The sequence below is a fragment of the Hetaerina americana genome, unplaced genomic scaffold (genome assembly GCF_022747635.1).
Source record: "Hetaerina americana unplaced genomic scaffold, ioHetAmer1.1.p SCAF_23, whole genome shotgun sequence".
In the NCBI taxonomy this organism is placed as follows: Eukaryota; Metazoa; Arthropoda; class Insecta; order Odonata; family Calopterygidae; genus Hetaerina; species Hetaerina americana.
The window spans coordinates 4,628,348-4,646,970 of record NW_027286797.1 but is presented as its reverse complement, the minus strand read 5'-3'; the positions used below and the strand labels follow the sequence as shown (position 1 = coordinate 4,646,970).

Sequence of the window (18,623 nt, the reverse complement as noted above, 5' to 3'; positions counted from 1 at the left end):
TAAAAACAGAAATATAGGTGGAGCTTTGTGGGCTTCCAAAATAGAATTATATACACAAAACTGAATTAGCACTACAAAATTAAGGCAAATACAAGATTTGTCTCTCAACAAAGTTACGGTCTACTGCAATTCTGAGTATCATAGGCTGAATTTGAATGCTCTACCTATTAGCCTAACTTCAGTTTCAGGGGTAGGAATGAGAGTCGTTTCTACCATAAATGCACCAACATTACTGACACCAAGGTTTGTGTGATATACAGAACTCACCCAATCTTAAGTCCAATAAGGTGTGAAATTCACTCATTAGTAAGGTTTTAAGTTAATACGTGAAATCAGCAGTTTCTTTTCTTATACTACCTATGGCTTCGTAGCAAGAAAGAACTGGTACCCAAAAATAAACTCAGCTTGGGTGAAGCTGAGTGTGTGCCCAGAGACATCACTCAGAATTGAACCCAGACCCTCATGTCAGTTACACAATGCTCTGAACAATAGACTAACAAATCCCATTTCCAACATAGTTCATAAAAATTACTTAAATTTCCACCTTCAATGGAAATGTGTGGAAACAAAGACATAAAAGATGATCGCATGGCATGGAGAGGCAGGAAGATAATCCCTCGTTAAAAGTACCAATGGAGTAAAATAAAAATGGAGGAAATATAGGCTAAGATATGCATTGATAGTGTCATAACAACAAAGTATTTGCTCAATAACAAATCATGAATTACCAATTCCCAACACGCAGTGATGTATAATGTATTAAGGCATATTTTACCATCTCCCAGGTGCCTGCAGTCATCAATGCATTCATTTGCTTTTTAATGAATTAACTAAAAGAACTGTCAGGGCGAACTGCTATCTCATTTAACGACTAATTATGTTTTTTAGCACAAAAATTTTTCTCCAGGTGATTTTAAGGTTATCAAAAAAAATTTATAGAAAAGTAGTGATGACCATTGCAGGTATTCTTGTGCAGGCAAATGTTGTGTAAAGCTATCAACCAGTTGAAAAAGGTGAGAATCCTTGATAATTATCAATATTTTTTATTCTAGGAATTTATATATACATTGGAAGAGTTAACTATCATGATGATTTTTTTAATATAATTTTTTGCAGGCAAAGTCCAGATTGATATCTACCTCGCATTTACACATTTACTTATGGATTAAATACATATGTTCTATTTCACTCAACATTATATGTAGATTGTTCAATAACTACTAATAAAATTCAAGAGATGGGGTTTATAGCATCTGAAAAAGGTTACCTTTTAGTAAGCCTCATTTCTTAACAGACTGCTGTTAAGTTTCAGCCATGCCCATCACATGGTTTCATTTTCATAGTAGATTAAAGCAAAAAACCTTGATTGAGAAAAATGGAGAAAAGAGTTCCCAGGGGTGATTAAACAATCTCCTCTCACAATATTCCTGTGTTTTCCGATGGACAACGCGCATGTTAACAACACAAAATTGTTCAGATGATAAAAAATTGATGATGCACATTATGCAATGAAAATTGAAAAAATCCAAACATTTACATTCCTATGCACACAATAATTTATTGAAGAATTTTGAAAAAATAAGTTTGGAAGCATGCCTTTCTGATTGCATTTTATTTTATACAGATCAGCTACTGTTACAGTTATTTCATCTCATAAATCCATTATAAAAAGAGGAAACATATAATTTTTATACTTCATGTATTCTAATACGTAGTGCTTCTTTAATCTAATACATAGTGCTTCACAAATACATAGAGTATGTTGTATTATATACTCAGAAGTATTAATATATGATAGGATCTACTGGCTTATTTCTTCATAAGACACTCTTTCAATCCTTCCAGATTTTGTGCAGTCTGTGTAGTCATTCACTTTCATAGAACTTGGGAGGATGTACAGAACAGCTGAGCGCTGATACTAGCAAAGCAAAGTAAAGCAAACAAATCAAGAGTATTCTATTTCATTCATTTTCTTATTTTTATATATGATTTTCTGAAATTCAATTTATATAGCAAATGAAAGGGCACATTAACCTATGTCTTGTTTAGACTAATGAATCATAGTGAAAAAGCAACAAGGTGGCACATTGTGTTGGCTTGTAAATATTGTTTATTTTTTTATCCTTCTGTTGTGGGGAATTAATTTCAATCACCTGGCTCTAATCTTCTGTATACTTACAGTAGATAGCCACAGGCAATTATGATTTCATGTATTCATTGGTTGTTACCATCACTTCATACTTCATTGTATGGATACAGACATTTTTACACACAATATATATTATTTTTACGTGCATATACATATATACACACAGATGCCTGGCTTCTATACCCGTTCAAGATAACTATGAAGCTCTGGGTGCATGGTATCTATACAAAATTCATGATAACTACAAAGTTCTAGGCGTGCGGTATCTATGGGAAAATACACTAGTTTAACTGTGGTCATACACCCACAGATAATGAACATTGTTCAAGATGTTCAGCAGAAGTGACTTCCTCTGAAATGATTGACAAAATTCACAATGCAGTTTTAAGTGACCAACAAATCTAAGTATGCATAAAACCTGAGGTCGCAGGAATACCAAAAGGTATAGTGTTTTCAATATTGCAAAATATATTAGGTGAAAAGCCTTTAGGAAAAATGGCTGCCACATTTGCTCTCAGCAGAGAATAGATGCAATCATGTGGTCGATTTATAGGGTGGTTTGGCACTCTTCCATCCTGATAAGTTTCTGCATTGATCCATAACTGTGGACAAAATATGGATACACTACTTCACTCCAGAGATAAAGGAACAGTCAAAACAGTAGACTCCAAAGAAGGCAAAGACAGTGAAGTCAGCCGACAAGGTAATGGCCAGTTTGGGATTCACAAAATGATCTATCTACCTTAATTACCACCAAAAATGACAAATGATAAATAGGGAATGTTTTGCAACAATTTTATACCTGTTGAGCAAAGAAATCAAGAAAAACTGTCCTCATTTGGCAAAGAAAAAGTTCTATTCCATCAAGACAATTCACAGATGCACATTTGTGGGGTTTCGATGGCGAAAATCATGCAATTAAAGTTCAAATAATTACATCATCCACCTTATTCACCAGATTTCGCCCCCAGTGACTTTCTTCATTCCCAAACCAAAATAGCTGGTGGAAAACGATTCACATCACCCAAGGTCATCAGCAATACAGATGCCCATTTAGAGAACCTTCCCATGGTCCCTTCTTTCCCAAATCTTGCTTGTTTGGAGGGCCTAAAAAATTTATGGCTAATATAATATGTATAAAATGGATGAAGGGACCATTTGGTCTCAATTTTGCCCAAATAAAGACCTTTATCTATCTATTGAATGACCCACAAATGAATACTTCACCATACTTGCTCTTTAGAGGTACAAAGATTACCTATTACTACTTTGATTAGATAATTTTTTGCACTTAAGGAGGCAGCTGGTAATAATAAAATGAATTCAAATTAACTCTGTGAAAATCTAAATCATATTAGAATATGAGAGCAGTGATCTCATGATAGTTTCCTCTTCAGCATCCAAAACTTTGTACAGAATTTAGATACCAAAAAATACCTCATAAAACATCCTCATCCAATTCAAAAGAGTTGTGCCACTCAAGATAGTGCACTCCAAAGTTAGCCTCTCTCTATCATAGATATGAAGAATAAGGGCTCATGGCTTTCTCATATGCATCCCCATGTTTGTTTTTCCTGAGGCCTAACTTATAACCTCCCTCCTTGCTGGTCGCATACAGGTCTGCAACCTATATGTAATTGCTAGTGACAGTATAATTGCTTGCAACTAAGAAAGAGATGAGTATTTTTTAATGACTGCCATAGCTGCATGGAGGCAAGTAAGTTTTGGACTAAAATAATTTATTTTGGCTGAAGAGATCATTGCAGACAATATTTTGGCTATAAACTCTGTAATGCAATTCTCATCTGTGCAGTGTCGTGAAGATAGTGTAATTTTGTTCAGAATTATATTTCAAGACTTGGAAACTCTTGGAAAGACACTACAACCAAGCTCAGATACCAGATTTTGCATAGTATCGCACCATTTTTTGAGCATGAACTCTTGAAGATATGCAAGAGTAGCCTGAATATAGTTCTTAAATTTGATGTCCCTCTGTAAGACTTCCCAGAAGGGTCAGATGGATCTATAAAAATTGTATATTTATTTTATAAGGCTCTGGTCTCAAGCAGATACCTCAAACATGTGCTTGGGCTATTCCACGGGAATACATCACCTGATTGGTTTTTTGGTAAAATAACTTGGGTGCTAAATTTGCAAGTGCCAGTGGATACTAAATGTTGGCCTGAAGTTTCTTTGAATGTTGACAGAGTACGAGAATCTGATTCACAGAGAATGTGAAGGACTTGATTCACCTTCGCTGAGAAACATGAGGGTGCTATGTTCTCCCATGCATTGCATGATGTATTAAAAAGTGAAAATAAGTATAGATAAGAGAAACAGCTATTCTACAGTGCAGCAGAAATTCAACGTTGCGAAGTGGATTAAAAATTCTCATATTGGAGGTTTTGTAGTTGACATACTTCACACTCTAACTGCATATGTAGCTGGAATAAAAAAGATGAGATGATAGATCCCCCACAAATGTCATTATCCAAATTGCATCAGAAAGCCATTGTAAACAAACTAATAACACCATAATTAGCATTCTTTCGGTCACTTGCCACTTACTCCTCTGTCGCACGAGTCCCTTTTGGCTACAATTATAATGCAAATGGAAGGATTAATAGAGAAGGAAATTTTTATGGTTTTTCCGCAAATGAAGCCATTGATGTAGAAAAGTAAATAAAACTTAATCATGGCAAAGGATTGAATGAATGTAAAACTCCAATAGCCGTAAACAGTTAACCTTTCTAAACAAAGTACAAATGAAATTAGTTGGCTAACGCCACAAGTCAAGAAGGGGTAAAAGGTAAAAAGGAGAGGATAAAAACTCACTTCGACTTGTGTTGTCGTGACGATTACCCTTCAGTACGCTGAAGAGGGCTACTTTGTGGCCGAAATACGCGTATTCGTATTCATCTTTCTTATCCCTTTCCTTTTTACCTTTTACCCCTTCTTGACTTGTGGCGCTAGCCAACTAATTTCATTTGTACTTTGTTAGAAAGGTAAACTGTTTACAGCTATTGGAGTTTTACATTCATTCAATATTACTAGCCGTAAGAGCTCATTTCTATCAATATGGCAAAGGCCATTTCTCCAGGCTTCAGTTTTAAATAAGTTACTAAAACCACAGCTCGATTGAAAGCCACTTTTAGTTTTATCACTAAGAAAAACTGCTTATGTTGCCTGATCAAGCTTAGTGAAAACTGATGAAATATTCCCCTATAAAGTCTCACATTACTAAGCAAAATGGCATTACTTTCTCGATTCAAGAGGTAGCCAAGAATCCATGTCTATGAACAATGAGCCCACAGGCATATCACAAAGCACAGTGCTTTCAATTTTGCATGAAAATTGGGTGTATCTCGGCACGGTGGGCACTGCATTTGCTTCCAGTGAACAATAAACACAATTGTGTATTCGATTCGAATGCTTATGCTGCCACAATCCTGATGAGTTTTTGTATCAATACTTAACCGTGAAAGAAATATGGATACACTACTATTCTGGAGACAAAGACAGTGAAATCTGCCAACATGATGACGGACATAGTTTTTTGGGATGCATCCAAGATCATCTACATCGATTACTTACAAAAAGGACAAACGATAAATGGAGATTATTATATTTCTTTACTGCAATGGTCGAGCAAAGAAATGACAAAAATAATGGAATTAAAGTTCACATGACTACAGCCTGCACCACATTCACCAGTTTTGGCCTCCAGTAGTTATTATTTATTTCCAAAGTTGAAAAAATGCCTTAGTGGGAAAAGATGCACATCGAACATTGCGGACGGTCGGAAAGGTGATGGCTTCAATTTTCTGGGATGCGAAAGGGATTCTGCTGATTGATTATCTTCCCATCGTTCAAGCAATTACTGGTAAATACTACGCTAATCTCAAGGACCAACTACAGCAAAGATACACGAAAAAAGGCCAGGTTTGGCAATAAAGAAAGCCATCTTCCATGAACACAATACATACCCACACAGAAGTGTCGTTGCCATGATAAAAATACATCAACCAAGATATATATTGGCACCAAACCCACCTTATTCCCCTGATTTGGCTCCATCAGATTTCCATTTCTTCCCCAAGATCAAAATTAAAATAACGCATCACTGGATTTCATCATTTTCTTGATTTCTTGTTGAAACTTGAGAGTGGGTTCTGATGAAGTACTTTACTTTTATTGTCTCTGATGAAGTCTTTGCGTTTCATGATGTAATTATCTTTCTCTAATACAACTACCAAGCTGCCTTCATCTGCTTTTTGAACGATCAAGTTTTTATAAGTGAGACAAAACTTGTTTAACCATGGTGTTTTATTTCTCTAGGGCTACTTCCAAGGTCAACCAACAGGTTTTTTATGTCTTTTAGGGAAACAAGAGGAGTGGCGCATAAGGAGGAGTCCTCAGGGTGTTCCACTAAATATATTCCGCAACCGGGATGGAAATTTAAAGAAAGAATAAAGGAGACCAAATATGTGTAAAGAATAGGAACATAAAATTACTCTTTGCAAAGAACCCTATCGAAAATGACCACAAAAGTGACTTTGAGACTGAAATTCTCCGTTATGAAAATAAAGGACCTAGATGATGCACTAGAGCAATTAGAAATTTCAAAGTGTGCCTGTTGCATGGATGAACTTGCTAATGAAATTGTGTATCCCTCTCACTCTTAGATCTACACTGTTTTCATGTCCAGTGCTCTCCACAGGGTATCCCACTCCCAAACAAACCCCCATTCGCAGTCCATGATTGACACCTAAGGCTGTACTTCCCTTTCCTTCCCATTTTTATTTAAACCTTTGGACTCCTCCACCCACCCTTCCCCTCCCACTCTGACCAACCCTCCTGCTCCCCCGTTTTCAAGGTATACGAGGTCTGTTCATTAAGTATCACAACTTTTGTGTTTTTTCAAAAATTATTTATTTATTCATGAATATCTATTTTGTCCCCTTCAAAGTAATCCCCATTAGATATTATACCCTGGTGCCAATGTTTTTTCCAATCCTCGAAGCACTTCAAAAAATCATTTTTGTGATCTTGTTCCACTCTTCCTTTGATGCAGCCTTTATCTCTTCAATCGTAGCGTAGCGTCGTCCTTTCATGGGCCTCTCCAGTTTAGGGAACAAGAGAAAGTCACAGAGGGCCAGGTCTGGGGAATAAGGTGGCTGCGGCATCATTAGTGTTTTGTTTTAGGCATGCTGTTTTGGCCAAAAATTCGTGCACAAGTAACGATGTGTGAGCAGGGGCGTTGTCATGGTGCAAAAGCCAATTTTTGTTCTTCCATAAATCTGGGCATTTGTCGCGGATTGCTTCGCGCAAATTGTGCATAACTTGCAGGTACTTGCATTCTTTATATACCGTTCTACCCTATGGCAAGGACTTATGACGCACCACGCCCCTGCAATCGAAGAAAACTTCAAGCAAAACTCTCATATTTGACCGAACTTGGTGCACTTTTTTCAGTCTTGGCTCGTGCTGCAGATTCCATTGGGATGATTGGGAGCTTGGGAGTTTCCACGTCATAATCATTAACCCATGATTCGACCCCAGTTATGACCCTCTGGAGCAAATTTGGGTCATTGCGGACAGAGTCCAACACCTCATTAGCAATGTAAATGCGCTGTTGTTTTTGGTCGAAATTGAACAATTTTGGTACGAATTTTGCGGCGACCCATGTCATGCCCAAATCATTCGTAAAAATCCAATGGCAGGAGCCAATCGATGTGTTTAGGTCCTCAGCAACTTCTCTAACTGTGATTCGACAATTGGCCAATACTATTTTCTTCACTTCATCAATGTTTTCATCGGTCGCTGACGTGCTCGGGCATTCTCTTCGTCGTTCACATCTTCTTGGCCCTCTGAGAACATTTTGCACCAACGATAAACGTTGCTTCGGTCCAAGGTAGCTTCTCCATATTCCACAGTCAACATTTGTAATGCGTCTGTGTACTTAATTTTGTTTTTCACACAAAATTTTATACAGATTCTTTGACCCATTTTTTGGAACAGGCAAAAAACGAAGACAAGCCAAAACACAACCAAGCAAAACAGCTGTCAAAAATTAGCGGGACATTCAAAATGGCTGAACTTTTCAGCACAAGGGAGAGACATAAGCCACAAAAAAATCAAAAATACGTAACCCGTGGGAATTCAAAATTTGAAATACTTTTCGGACAGACCTCGTATACACAAATATGTCTCCTGCAGGAACTACCCGATGATGACGCTCAATATAGAAACCTCGGTTGCATTCTAAATAAAGTGTGCGTGGAATTACAAAGTTGCTTACTTCATTTCAATACGTGGTGTAACTTCCATACAGTTACGCCGGATATAACAAATTACATGGATACAATGCTGTAAAAGGAAATGGCATCATTGGGAACATTTTCTGACATAAAAATGATTTAGTGTCAAAATCAATGTGTATGGACAACTTTGTGCTAATAATGAAATTTGCTCACCATATCGACAACACTTAAATAAAACTAAAAGACAAATTTTGGAAACCACATTATTCATTAGTATTCTAAAAAAGAAGTTTCCAGCATAGTTCTGACTTACTAAGCACTATCTTTCATAAGATGAAAGCATGATTGCCTATTAGAGCCCATGATTACTGGGAAAGTCATCATCAGAATAATGAATGGCACCTAAATATCACAATGGTTATTTAATGAATTCTGATTTTTACAATCCAATTGCAAATTCCGGATACCGGGTAAATTTTGATAAAATGTATGCGCTGCTGGTATTGATGATCAATGTTTTCCTGAAGATTTAAAACCATCGCCATTTCGTCAATAATTTAATAATACTTTTCAAGGAATAATTTTAATAGGTTATGAAATAATTGGGCTTTGGTGCAAAAGGAACATTGAGGCAACACAGAATCCAAAAAGACAGTCAAATTTGATCTAAAACGGACATGAAAAAAATATGAACAACAATGTTGAGAACTGAATAATCAGGGAGGAATACATAATTATCACAAGTTGGATTAATAACTCAGGAAACACCTTTGACGTCCTTACGTCAAAGCATCAAAGCTATTACATATGGTCTCAGATATTCTCCAAAATACCAAAAGGAAATTCCAGTCCCTTCGACTGGATTGTTTTCCACACACAATAAATACATGGATATGACCAACTGCATGAATGAAAATCTAGCTATTTATAGAAATAGCACCTAAAGAAAAAAAATAGTGGTCGGCTATTTTTACATGGATAATTGATGCAGCCTTTCAAAATGCTTGTATACTATACAGAAAATCAGTAAGATATTTGGCACAATTCAATTTTCAACATAAAACACTTCTGAATTACTTGACATGGAACTCGACAAAATTTGCAGGGGGGGGGGGGGCAAAACTTTATTAGGTAACAGTAACCCTAGCTGAGTAATAAACAGCATATGATTTGATAATACTTAAAACCATTTCATGACGCCTCCAATGAACATCAGTAGGAGGCAATGTGCCACAGTTCCCACTCAAGGACTGAATGCAGCAAATGCAATATTGGACTAATCCACACCGAGTAAGATTTTACTCTCTTAAATAGTAATTTCAGTAAAATAATAATATATTCATTTATGCATGATTAAAATGCATGCAATTAAAATGTAACCAAAGTTAAATTACAAAAGAGAAAACACCTCCGATGTTATTAGGAAAGAAGAATACCTGAAAAATTCTGACTTAAGATTGGACAAGTTACGAGATGTACGAGGCATTTGTTATTTGGTATTGCCCCTAATCTCAGTCATTGCCAATATGAGGGTAATATAATTTAGAAGGGATCATTTTCATAATATTAATAAATTACATAAACAAATCAAAATGTCTAGTTTTAAAAATATTAAAAAAATAATTTTTACCTTTGAGAGTTAAGAAAATATATGAAAAATATATTTGACACAAAATGTCCCGGGTGATTAAAAAATTCACTAATTAGAGATGATAAGATTTTCCAAGTGTAGCATGTTACAAAATTGTACCGATTAGTTAAAGGTGCACTGATTTTCTATAGGTATGAGTCTAGGTAGTTCCTATTTTCCCAGGTTTTCCTAACTAATAGTTATTTATTTATAAATCAGCACCTGGATTACATCCGAAAGTTAAGTTTGGAGTCTATCAATACCATTTTAGAAAACAAACACATGTCATTATTTCACTTGAGATTTGTCCATGGTACCAAGAAATATGGTATAATATTCATGAGGAGTAATCCTAAAACTCCAGACAAGTCAAAATGTAACTAACCTCTTGAAGTAGCACAGCCAGCTGTTCAGCTGTGTGTCCAGCATATGAAAATGACTCCATCACAGGCAAATTATAAGGTGGTGAATTGCATATAAGAATGCAGTGCTTCTGGACAAGTTGAAGAGATTGTGGTGATGTAATGGCTGAGAGTGTACCAGGAGAGGCTGATGCTCCACCATTGCTACTGGCTTGCTCAATGCTGTACCGTGGTTTCAAATCATCAAAACATTGCAATGCAGTAGCCAGGCCTTCAGCAACATTGGCATGAGATTCTGTTTTCCCACCAACCATCCTATAAAACAGGTTGAATTTTTTTGTTAAACACAGCAGCATTTGAAGTATGGTCCCACTCATGAATATGTTGAAATACTACCTTGATCAAAAAGTTCCCGGAATAACCACCGTGTGGCGCTCCCATCGTTCCGATTTGAGTTCTGTTTTTTTTGTTAAATTGGTACATCTGTTGTTGATATTCCCTTTAAATCTTAGTGTCATAACTTGACATTTGCAAAAGTTACGTAGCCAAGAGTACATCTATCTCTGTGTGTGTTGGCGATTTTTTACAATTTCAGAAATGGATTTAAATTTGCAACAACGAACTTGTATTAAATTTTGCGTAAAAAACGGATTTAGTGGCGCACGGACGTTGGAAATGTTGGAAAAGTGTTTCGGCAACGATTCTCTAAAAAAAACGGTCGTTTACCAGTGGCACGAGCGGTTCAGAAGTGGTCGTGAGTCAATCGAAGATGATGAACGCAGTGGCAGACCATCGACATCGAAAGTCGGTGAAAAAATTGATAAAGTAAAAGAAATGTTGGTCAATAACCGCAAATTAACCATCAGAGAAATAGCGGAGGACTTGAACATTGCCTATGGATCCGCCCAAGACATTGTGGTTAATGATTTGGGTTTCCGTCGTGTAGCAGCAAAGTTGGTGCCAAAAGACCTCAATTTCATGCAAAAAAGAGACCGTGTTGACGTCGCAAAAGACATGATTTGCGAGGCTGAATCCGATCCCACATTCATCAAAAGGATCATTACTGGAGACGAGACGTGGGTTTATGAGTACGACACGCAATCCAGACATCAGGCAAGTAAGTGAATGGCGTTCACCAAATGAGCCGAGACCAAAAAAACCACGTCGTTTTCAGTCAAAAAAGAAGGCAATGCTGACGGTTTTCATGGATTATAACGGTGTAGTGCATCATGAATTTTTGCCAGAAGGCCAGACAGTAAACAAAGAGTATTATTTGGGCGTTATGAGACGTTTGCGTGAAGCAATTCGCCGAAAGAGACCAGAAATGTGGGCAGAAAACTCGTGGATTTTGCACCATGATAACGCACCGTCGCACAGTGCTATCATTATTCGTAATTTTTTGACGAAAAATGCAACAAATACCATCCAACAGCCACCGAATTCACCTGATTTGGCTCCCTGTGACTTCTTTCTGTTCAATCGAGTTAAAAAACCATTACGGGGAATGCGTTTTAGCAGCCGAGAGGAAGTAATGGAAAAATCGCAGGAAGCACTGATGGACATACCGAAAACCGACCGTAACTTTTGCAAATGTCAAGTTATGACACTAAGATTTAAAGGGAATATCAACAACAGATGTACCAATTTAACAAAAAAACAGAACTCAAATCGGAACGATGGGAGCGCCACACGGTGGTTATTCCGGGAACTTTTTGATCAAGGTAGTATGTGAGGCACCTTTTTAAAAATTGTTCATCCTCAATCTCAAGAGTCCTCATACTTGCTCCAAACATCAAAGTGTTGTTTGTAATTTTACTCCTAGTCAAAAGGAAAATGGGACTCTTACTATAAACTCACAATACTGACTTGCACTATTACTCCCCCTGCCAACCCAGAAATCCTTGGAACCCAAACACATTCAACTGTGATACCAGTTGAAGGAATATTAAACCTAATATTTCTTAAACCTAAACCAGTGCTTGTTTTAAAGAAATTTTACTATCTTCATATCATCGTATAAAGTTCCAATGAAATAGAGGAGATCGAGTTGGTGTGGCAGCCAGTGTACTTAATAGCTTTCCACCCTGAGGACCTGGGCTTGAGACCTGTTGGTGGCAGTTCTTCAGATATATCCTGATCCATACTTAGATGCCACGTAGAGAGCATTTCATACGAAGTATACCTTATGTCACAAGGGATGTATGACCGGGTGAGCATTCTGTGAAGATTCGGCCAATACTGAGTCTAATTTTCTTAACCCTTTTCCCATGCCGTTAAATCCTACTCTTACCAAATTACCCACCCATCCCTAACATGACATCAACCATCGATCATCTCCCGTAAAAACTAAGATTACCTTAACCAAATAATAAAGTGAAAGCATGGCTCAAATTTTTTCACATACATTGAAATAACCCTCCTCGGACTACAACCTTGACGTGGTGGAAGGGCTTGTGCGTTCCGATGACCCCTAGAGCTGTGCTGGCGGTAGTAATAATTATTGCTCCTGGTAGGGTCACCAGGAGCAATAATTAAGCATGCCAGATAAGTCGAAGGTTAAGGGCCTGACGAAAGGCAGTCCACGCAGCGTCTTTCCTCAGTGAGGCGGCTGCAATGGCGTCTGACCCCAGTGGGGCGGCCAGTAAGTGATGGTGTCACGTTAAAAACACTATTGAGGAAGGCAACGGGAAACCACCTCAATTATCATTCCCAAGATTACCATGATGGACTATACAGAGATTTTGAGTCCTGGCAACTACGGGGCTTGGCCCAATCGGCTGTGTGTCGCACCCGGCAGCGGGGGAGACAAGGCTTCCGTGGTCGTCATCCCACGAAACCCTTGCAAGGGAATAACAGCAGCAGCAGGACAGAGGACGCAGGAGAAGAAGACCAAATTAGTTAGAATAGGAACGTGGAATGTTAGGACAATGATTAAGACAGGTAAACTGGAGAATGTTAAGCGAGAGATGGAAAGGGGAAAAATTGATATTTTCGGTCCATGCGAGGTGAGATGGAAGGATAGCGGGGATTACTGGAGCGATAATTATAGAATAATATACAGCGGCGGGGACGAGAGCCAACGAGGGGTTGCCATAGTATTAAATGAAGAGGTAGGGAGAAGCATAGTCAACATAGAGCAAGTAACAGATAGATTATTACTAGTAGAGATAAAAGCAGAAACGACGAACTTGGTTATTATTCAGGTATACATGCCACCGAGCAACCATAAGGAAGAAGAGGTCGATAGGATATACGCTCAGAGGACATAATCGCATGTGTTCCTGCAGGGAAACATTTGATAGTGATGGGGGATAAGAATGCACCAGTAGGCAAAGGAAGAGATGGTGATGAGGTGTGGGACTACGGTGTAGGCACGAGGAATGACCGCTGGGAGAAAGCAGTTGAGTTCTGCAGGAGACGGGTTAGTCATCACCAACACTTGGTTTAGACACCACAAAAGACGCAGGTATGCATGGAAAATGCCAGGTGACTCAGAAAGGTATCAGCTAGATAATATCCTGGTTAGACACAGGTTTAAGAACAGTGAGAAGAATTCGCACAGCTTCCTGGGAGCGGATGCGGACTCTGACCACAATTTAGTGGTTATGAAATGTAGCGTCCGTTTCAAAAAGATAAGGCAGGGGCGGCGGGTTAGAAATTGGAATGTAGAAGCATTAAATGGTTTGAAAAGGAAGGAGTACAAAAAGGCCGTAGAGGAAATCATGGAGGATGGTAAAGAGCTAAGTACTATCGAAGAAAAATGGGAAAGGATCAAGAAAAGGTTTTTTGGCATTTGTCTAAAGCCGCAGAAGACACTATTGGAACCGTTAACGCTAAAAGGACTAGGAAACCATGGATCATGGATGAGATGATTACAAAGATGGATGAGCGGTGAAAATGGAAGAATGTAAATACAGAATTAGGCAAAATGAAGTACAATGAATTAAACAATAAATTGAGGTGGGCAACAAATAAAGCAAAAGAAGCATGGTGGAAGATGCAGTGCGAGGATATGGAAAGTCTGCAGAGGAAGGCTGAAATTGGTGCGTAATACAGATGGGTTAAATCACTGCCGGGAAGTAAGAAAGGGAGATCTATGCTAACAGTTAGAGATAAGGTGGGTAAGGTAATAGCTGACACAGGAAAGATTCAAGAGAGATGGAAGGAGTATATAGAAGAACTGTATAGTAAAGAACTCAGACCAACAAAGTTAGACATTGAAAAAGAATATGACGTAGAGGAAGATAGCTTAGGTCCAGGCATACTAGACCATGAGATAGAAAGGGCATTAAGGGAATCAAAACTAAATAAGGCCGTGGGGGTGGATAACATTCCCATTCCCTATTAAAATGTTTAGGAAAATGTGGGAGGAAGAGGCTATATGGGCAGATTCGTAGTATTTATTAGGAAGGAATCTGGCCGGAAGACTTTGTGAGATCAGTGTTAGTTCCTATTCCGAAAAAGGTAAAGGCTACATCTTGTGAGGACTACAGGACGATAAGTTTGATATCCCACGCAGCTAAAGTTGTTCTCAGGATCATAAACAAAAGGATAGAGAGTAGGGAAAATGATTACTTAGGGGATGATCAGTTTGGGTTTAGGAAGGGGAGAGGTACGCGTGATGCCATTGCAGTAATGAGATTATTAATCGAGAGGAATATAGAACACAACCAGGAGGTATTTGCCTGTTTCGTAGATTTCGAAAAAGCGTTTGATAGAGTGAATTGGGAAAAATTAATGAGTATTCTGCAGAAAATAGGAATAGATTGGAGGGAAAGGAGACTAATCCGCAACCTGTACAAGTCTCAGACTGCACAGGTGCGAGTGGGGAGCGGTTAGTCCGGATGGGCAGTGTTAGGAAGAGGTGTAAGGCAGGGTTGCCCATTATCACCGTTGTTATTCAACCTGTAAGCAGAGGAAATGATTAAAGAGGCATGGGAAGAACTGGAGGTAGGAATGAAAGTAGGCGGGGAATTCGTAAAATCAGTTAGGTTTGCTGATGACCAAGCTTTAGTTTATCAGTCAGCCAAGGGGCTGCAAGCATTGCTGAGTGAATTGGAAATTCAATGCGACAGGTATGGGATGAGAATCAATATTAATAAAACAAAGGTTATGCGATTTTCTAGAAAGAAAAAGGCTAAGCTATACATTAAAATAGGAGGGCAAAAACTAGAGCAGGTAGAACAGTTTACATATATCGGTAGTGTTTTGGACCAACACGGTCAAAGTATTAAGGACGTAAGGAGAAGAATTGCGCTAGGCAAAGAGGCTTTCACAAGGAGGAGGGAGTTGATGACAGGGATGTTTAGTAAGGATGTTAAGAAAAGACTTCGTAAAAACTTTAATTTGGAGCGTAGCTATGTACGGCGCGGAAACGTGGTCATTGAAACATAGACGTAGACTGGAGGCTTTTGAAATGTGGGTGTGGAGAAGAATGGAGAAAGTGAAATGGACAGAGAAGAAAACAAATGAGGAAGTACTTGGTATGGTGGGCGAAGAGAGGGGTTTGTTGGGAGAAATCCTATGGAGGCAGGAAAAGTGGCTGAAGGGGGTATTGACCGGCAGCGAGATGTTAAAGACTGTAACAGAGGGGAGAATGTTAGGCAAACGAGGAAAGGGAAGAAACAGGATAGGGATGTTGGACAGGATGAAGGAGGGAAGAAAGTACTCAGATATGAAGAGGGACCTGATGTAGAGAAGGATGTTGTGTTTTGCTAGGGGCCACAAATTACTTAATTAGTAATTACGTCCATCCAAAAACCTACCTTAACCGGTAGATTACCTAATAATAATAATAATAATAATAATATTGAAATAAAACTAGTGTAATTGTTCCCACATTAAATGGTCCTCAATATTCTCATGAGATTGGTTAAATTTTAAGCCTCGTTAAAAGGGGGTATTCCCCAATTGTGATACCATACAACACATAAGCTGGCATTCTAAAAGTCAGATGAGCTATATATCAACAGATATCATTGAACTTGTTCGCAAATTAATACAGTAAACCTTCACTAATCTACACCCATTTAATGTGGAATATGATAGAAAAGAAAGATGAACATGATCCACGACCCTATAAATGTATATATAATTTTCTTTGAATAAACCTAGTAGATAATTTATTTTTTGAAGAATGAAAAATCCATGATCATATTTTACATTGATTCATATGAGAAAAATTGTTTCACTAAAGGTGTTTTGCTCTGAGAAAAAGATCGGGGAAGTATTATGCTTGTTGTGTGAGGTTCCACTGTATTAAGGAAAGTGTCACTACACTTGTGTGCTAATTGATGCGGTAGCCTCAATTTGTGAGTGATGTTGTGGGAAAAGTATGACAAGCCCGAGCTCTGAGAAAAATATTGACTGAACTCCCTGTACCTTATAAGCACTTAGCAAACGTGTGATTTACTGGAGTTACCACAATGGACTGTGTCCACAATTGCTTTGTTAACAAATTTGTGAACCATGAAGTGCATTTTCTGGGAATTCCAAATGATGATATAAACATGCATTTGATTTTGGACAATGTGCCCTCCCAACCTGACTAAGACAATTTGAGCCGTGGGGATGATAAGTTTAGGTGCCTTGCTTTGTCCCCAATTAGAACTTTGGTATCTTAGTCAACAGATCAAGGAAAGGATTCCAAGAGGATGTACAAGAGAATGTTTTTGAACGAAATTTTGGAAGTGATAGAGTCAAGTGACCATTAGGCTAAAGACAGCAGGGGATAAAGAACAATAATGCATAAAACAATCCAGTATTATAAATGCATGGAAAAGAAAGTGGAAGTTGATTTCAACTTCAAAGGATTTGAACCAGATGATTAATTTTTGCAATCAACCGGGGAATATCCTCTACTATTAAAAATGTTTAAGTCTGGCTTTATGTGGATATAGGTGATCCTGTTTTACAAACATTACAGTATAACAAATAGCTGATAGAGTTGTGAAAGTGGGAAATGTATCTTCCGAATCTGAAGAGGAGCCTGCTGAAAAATAAGTCAAAATCCATAAGGTCCAGGATGGCCCGATAAATTTTACAGATGAAGGTTTGGACACAGAAATGTAACAATATTATGTTCATATGAGAACTCTCTGAGAGACAAATTCATGAGCAACCACAAAAAAGCAAGGTAATTAACAATTAAAAAAACATTTATTTCTTTTATCCATGCATCCCTTCAGCCTAGTACATCAGCCAACGATGGAAAGTAGTAAGTCCATACACAAGTATTTCATATTAATTAAATCTTTTCCAAGCATGGTTTAAAATACAATATTTTTTTAAATTGTGGCTGTTAATTTTCTTTCCCTTAGTTCTTTAATTATCATTTAATTTGCCTTCATAATTTTTTAAAATATTTGGCTGGGTTAGAATTCTTTTACAGAAAATGAAATCAGTACCTAGCTTTTAAAATCTGTATTATTAAGTCACCCAGCTATAGGAATTCATCAAGGAATAATCCAGACATGATTTCAGAGTCACACGATGCATTCCTTTTACATGCTGTATAATGAAATTGCAAGTAATTGATTAATACCATAATGATCACGAGAATGAAAGCCAGCATTCTCAGGCATTATTCTTTTTTCAATAACTGTTAATTAGTTCAACTTAGTGCTGACATAGAATCCTGCTACCCCCGATAGGATCTAGCTGTATTCAATCACCAATAACCATATCATGTCGTTTGATAAAAGTCAGCTTTAATATCCTTAAATATTTCTTCAAAATGAGCAAGTTACATACAACACTATGTTTCTTTTACAGATGGTATGTAGGTCATTCAATAATTCCATAGAAAATCTAAGAAATGGCACTCATAGTATCAGTTTGCTTTTAGTAAGCCTCATCTCTCACTACACTGCAGTTATAGTTTCAGCCATATCCAGCACTTGGTCTCATTTCAATAGTCTATTGAAGGAGCAAATGTAGGAACATGATGAAACATTAGTTTCATACAGTGAATGAACACTGCTATTTAAAAGGCTTGACACCGAAAGAGAGACACCCAGTTGGATGAAGTTTATGACACATGTTATCCTCTGTTTGTGACTTTACGATTGAGTGAATGAGTTTGAACAAGGCCGTACATCCACAAATGATGAATATCATTTGGAACGTCCAGTGGAAGTGACTTCTTCTAAAATAATTGACAAAACTCACCATACATTTTTGAATAACTGACAAATCAAAGCGAGCAAAATAGTTGATGC

The 18,623-nt window shown here is 37.8% G+C and overlaps 1 protein-coding gene across 1 annotated transcript in view; it reads right to left on the bottom strand.

Moving 5' to 3' along the window:
- MED25 (Mediator complex subunit 25) overlaps window positions 1-18,623 on the bottom strand; it is a 130,999-nt gene that overhangs the window by 102,496 nt on the left and 9,880 nt on the right. The window contains exon 4 of the mRNA XM_071586529.1: window positions 10,428-10,719. Coding sequence (XP_071442630.1) covers window positions 10,428-10,719 — 292 coding nt within the window. The remainder of the gene's footprint in view (window positions 1-10,427; window positions 10,720-18,623) is intronic.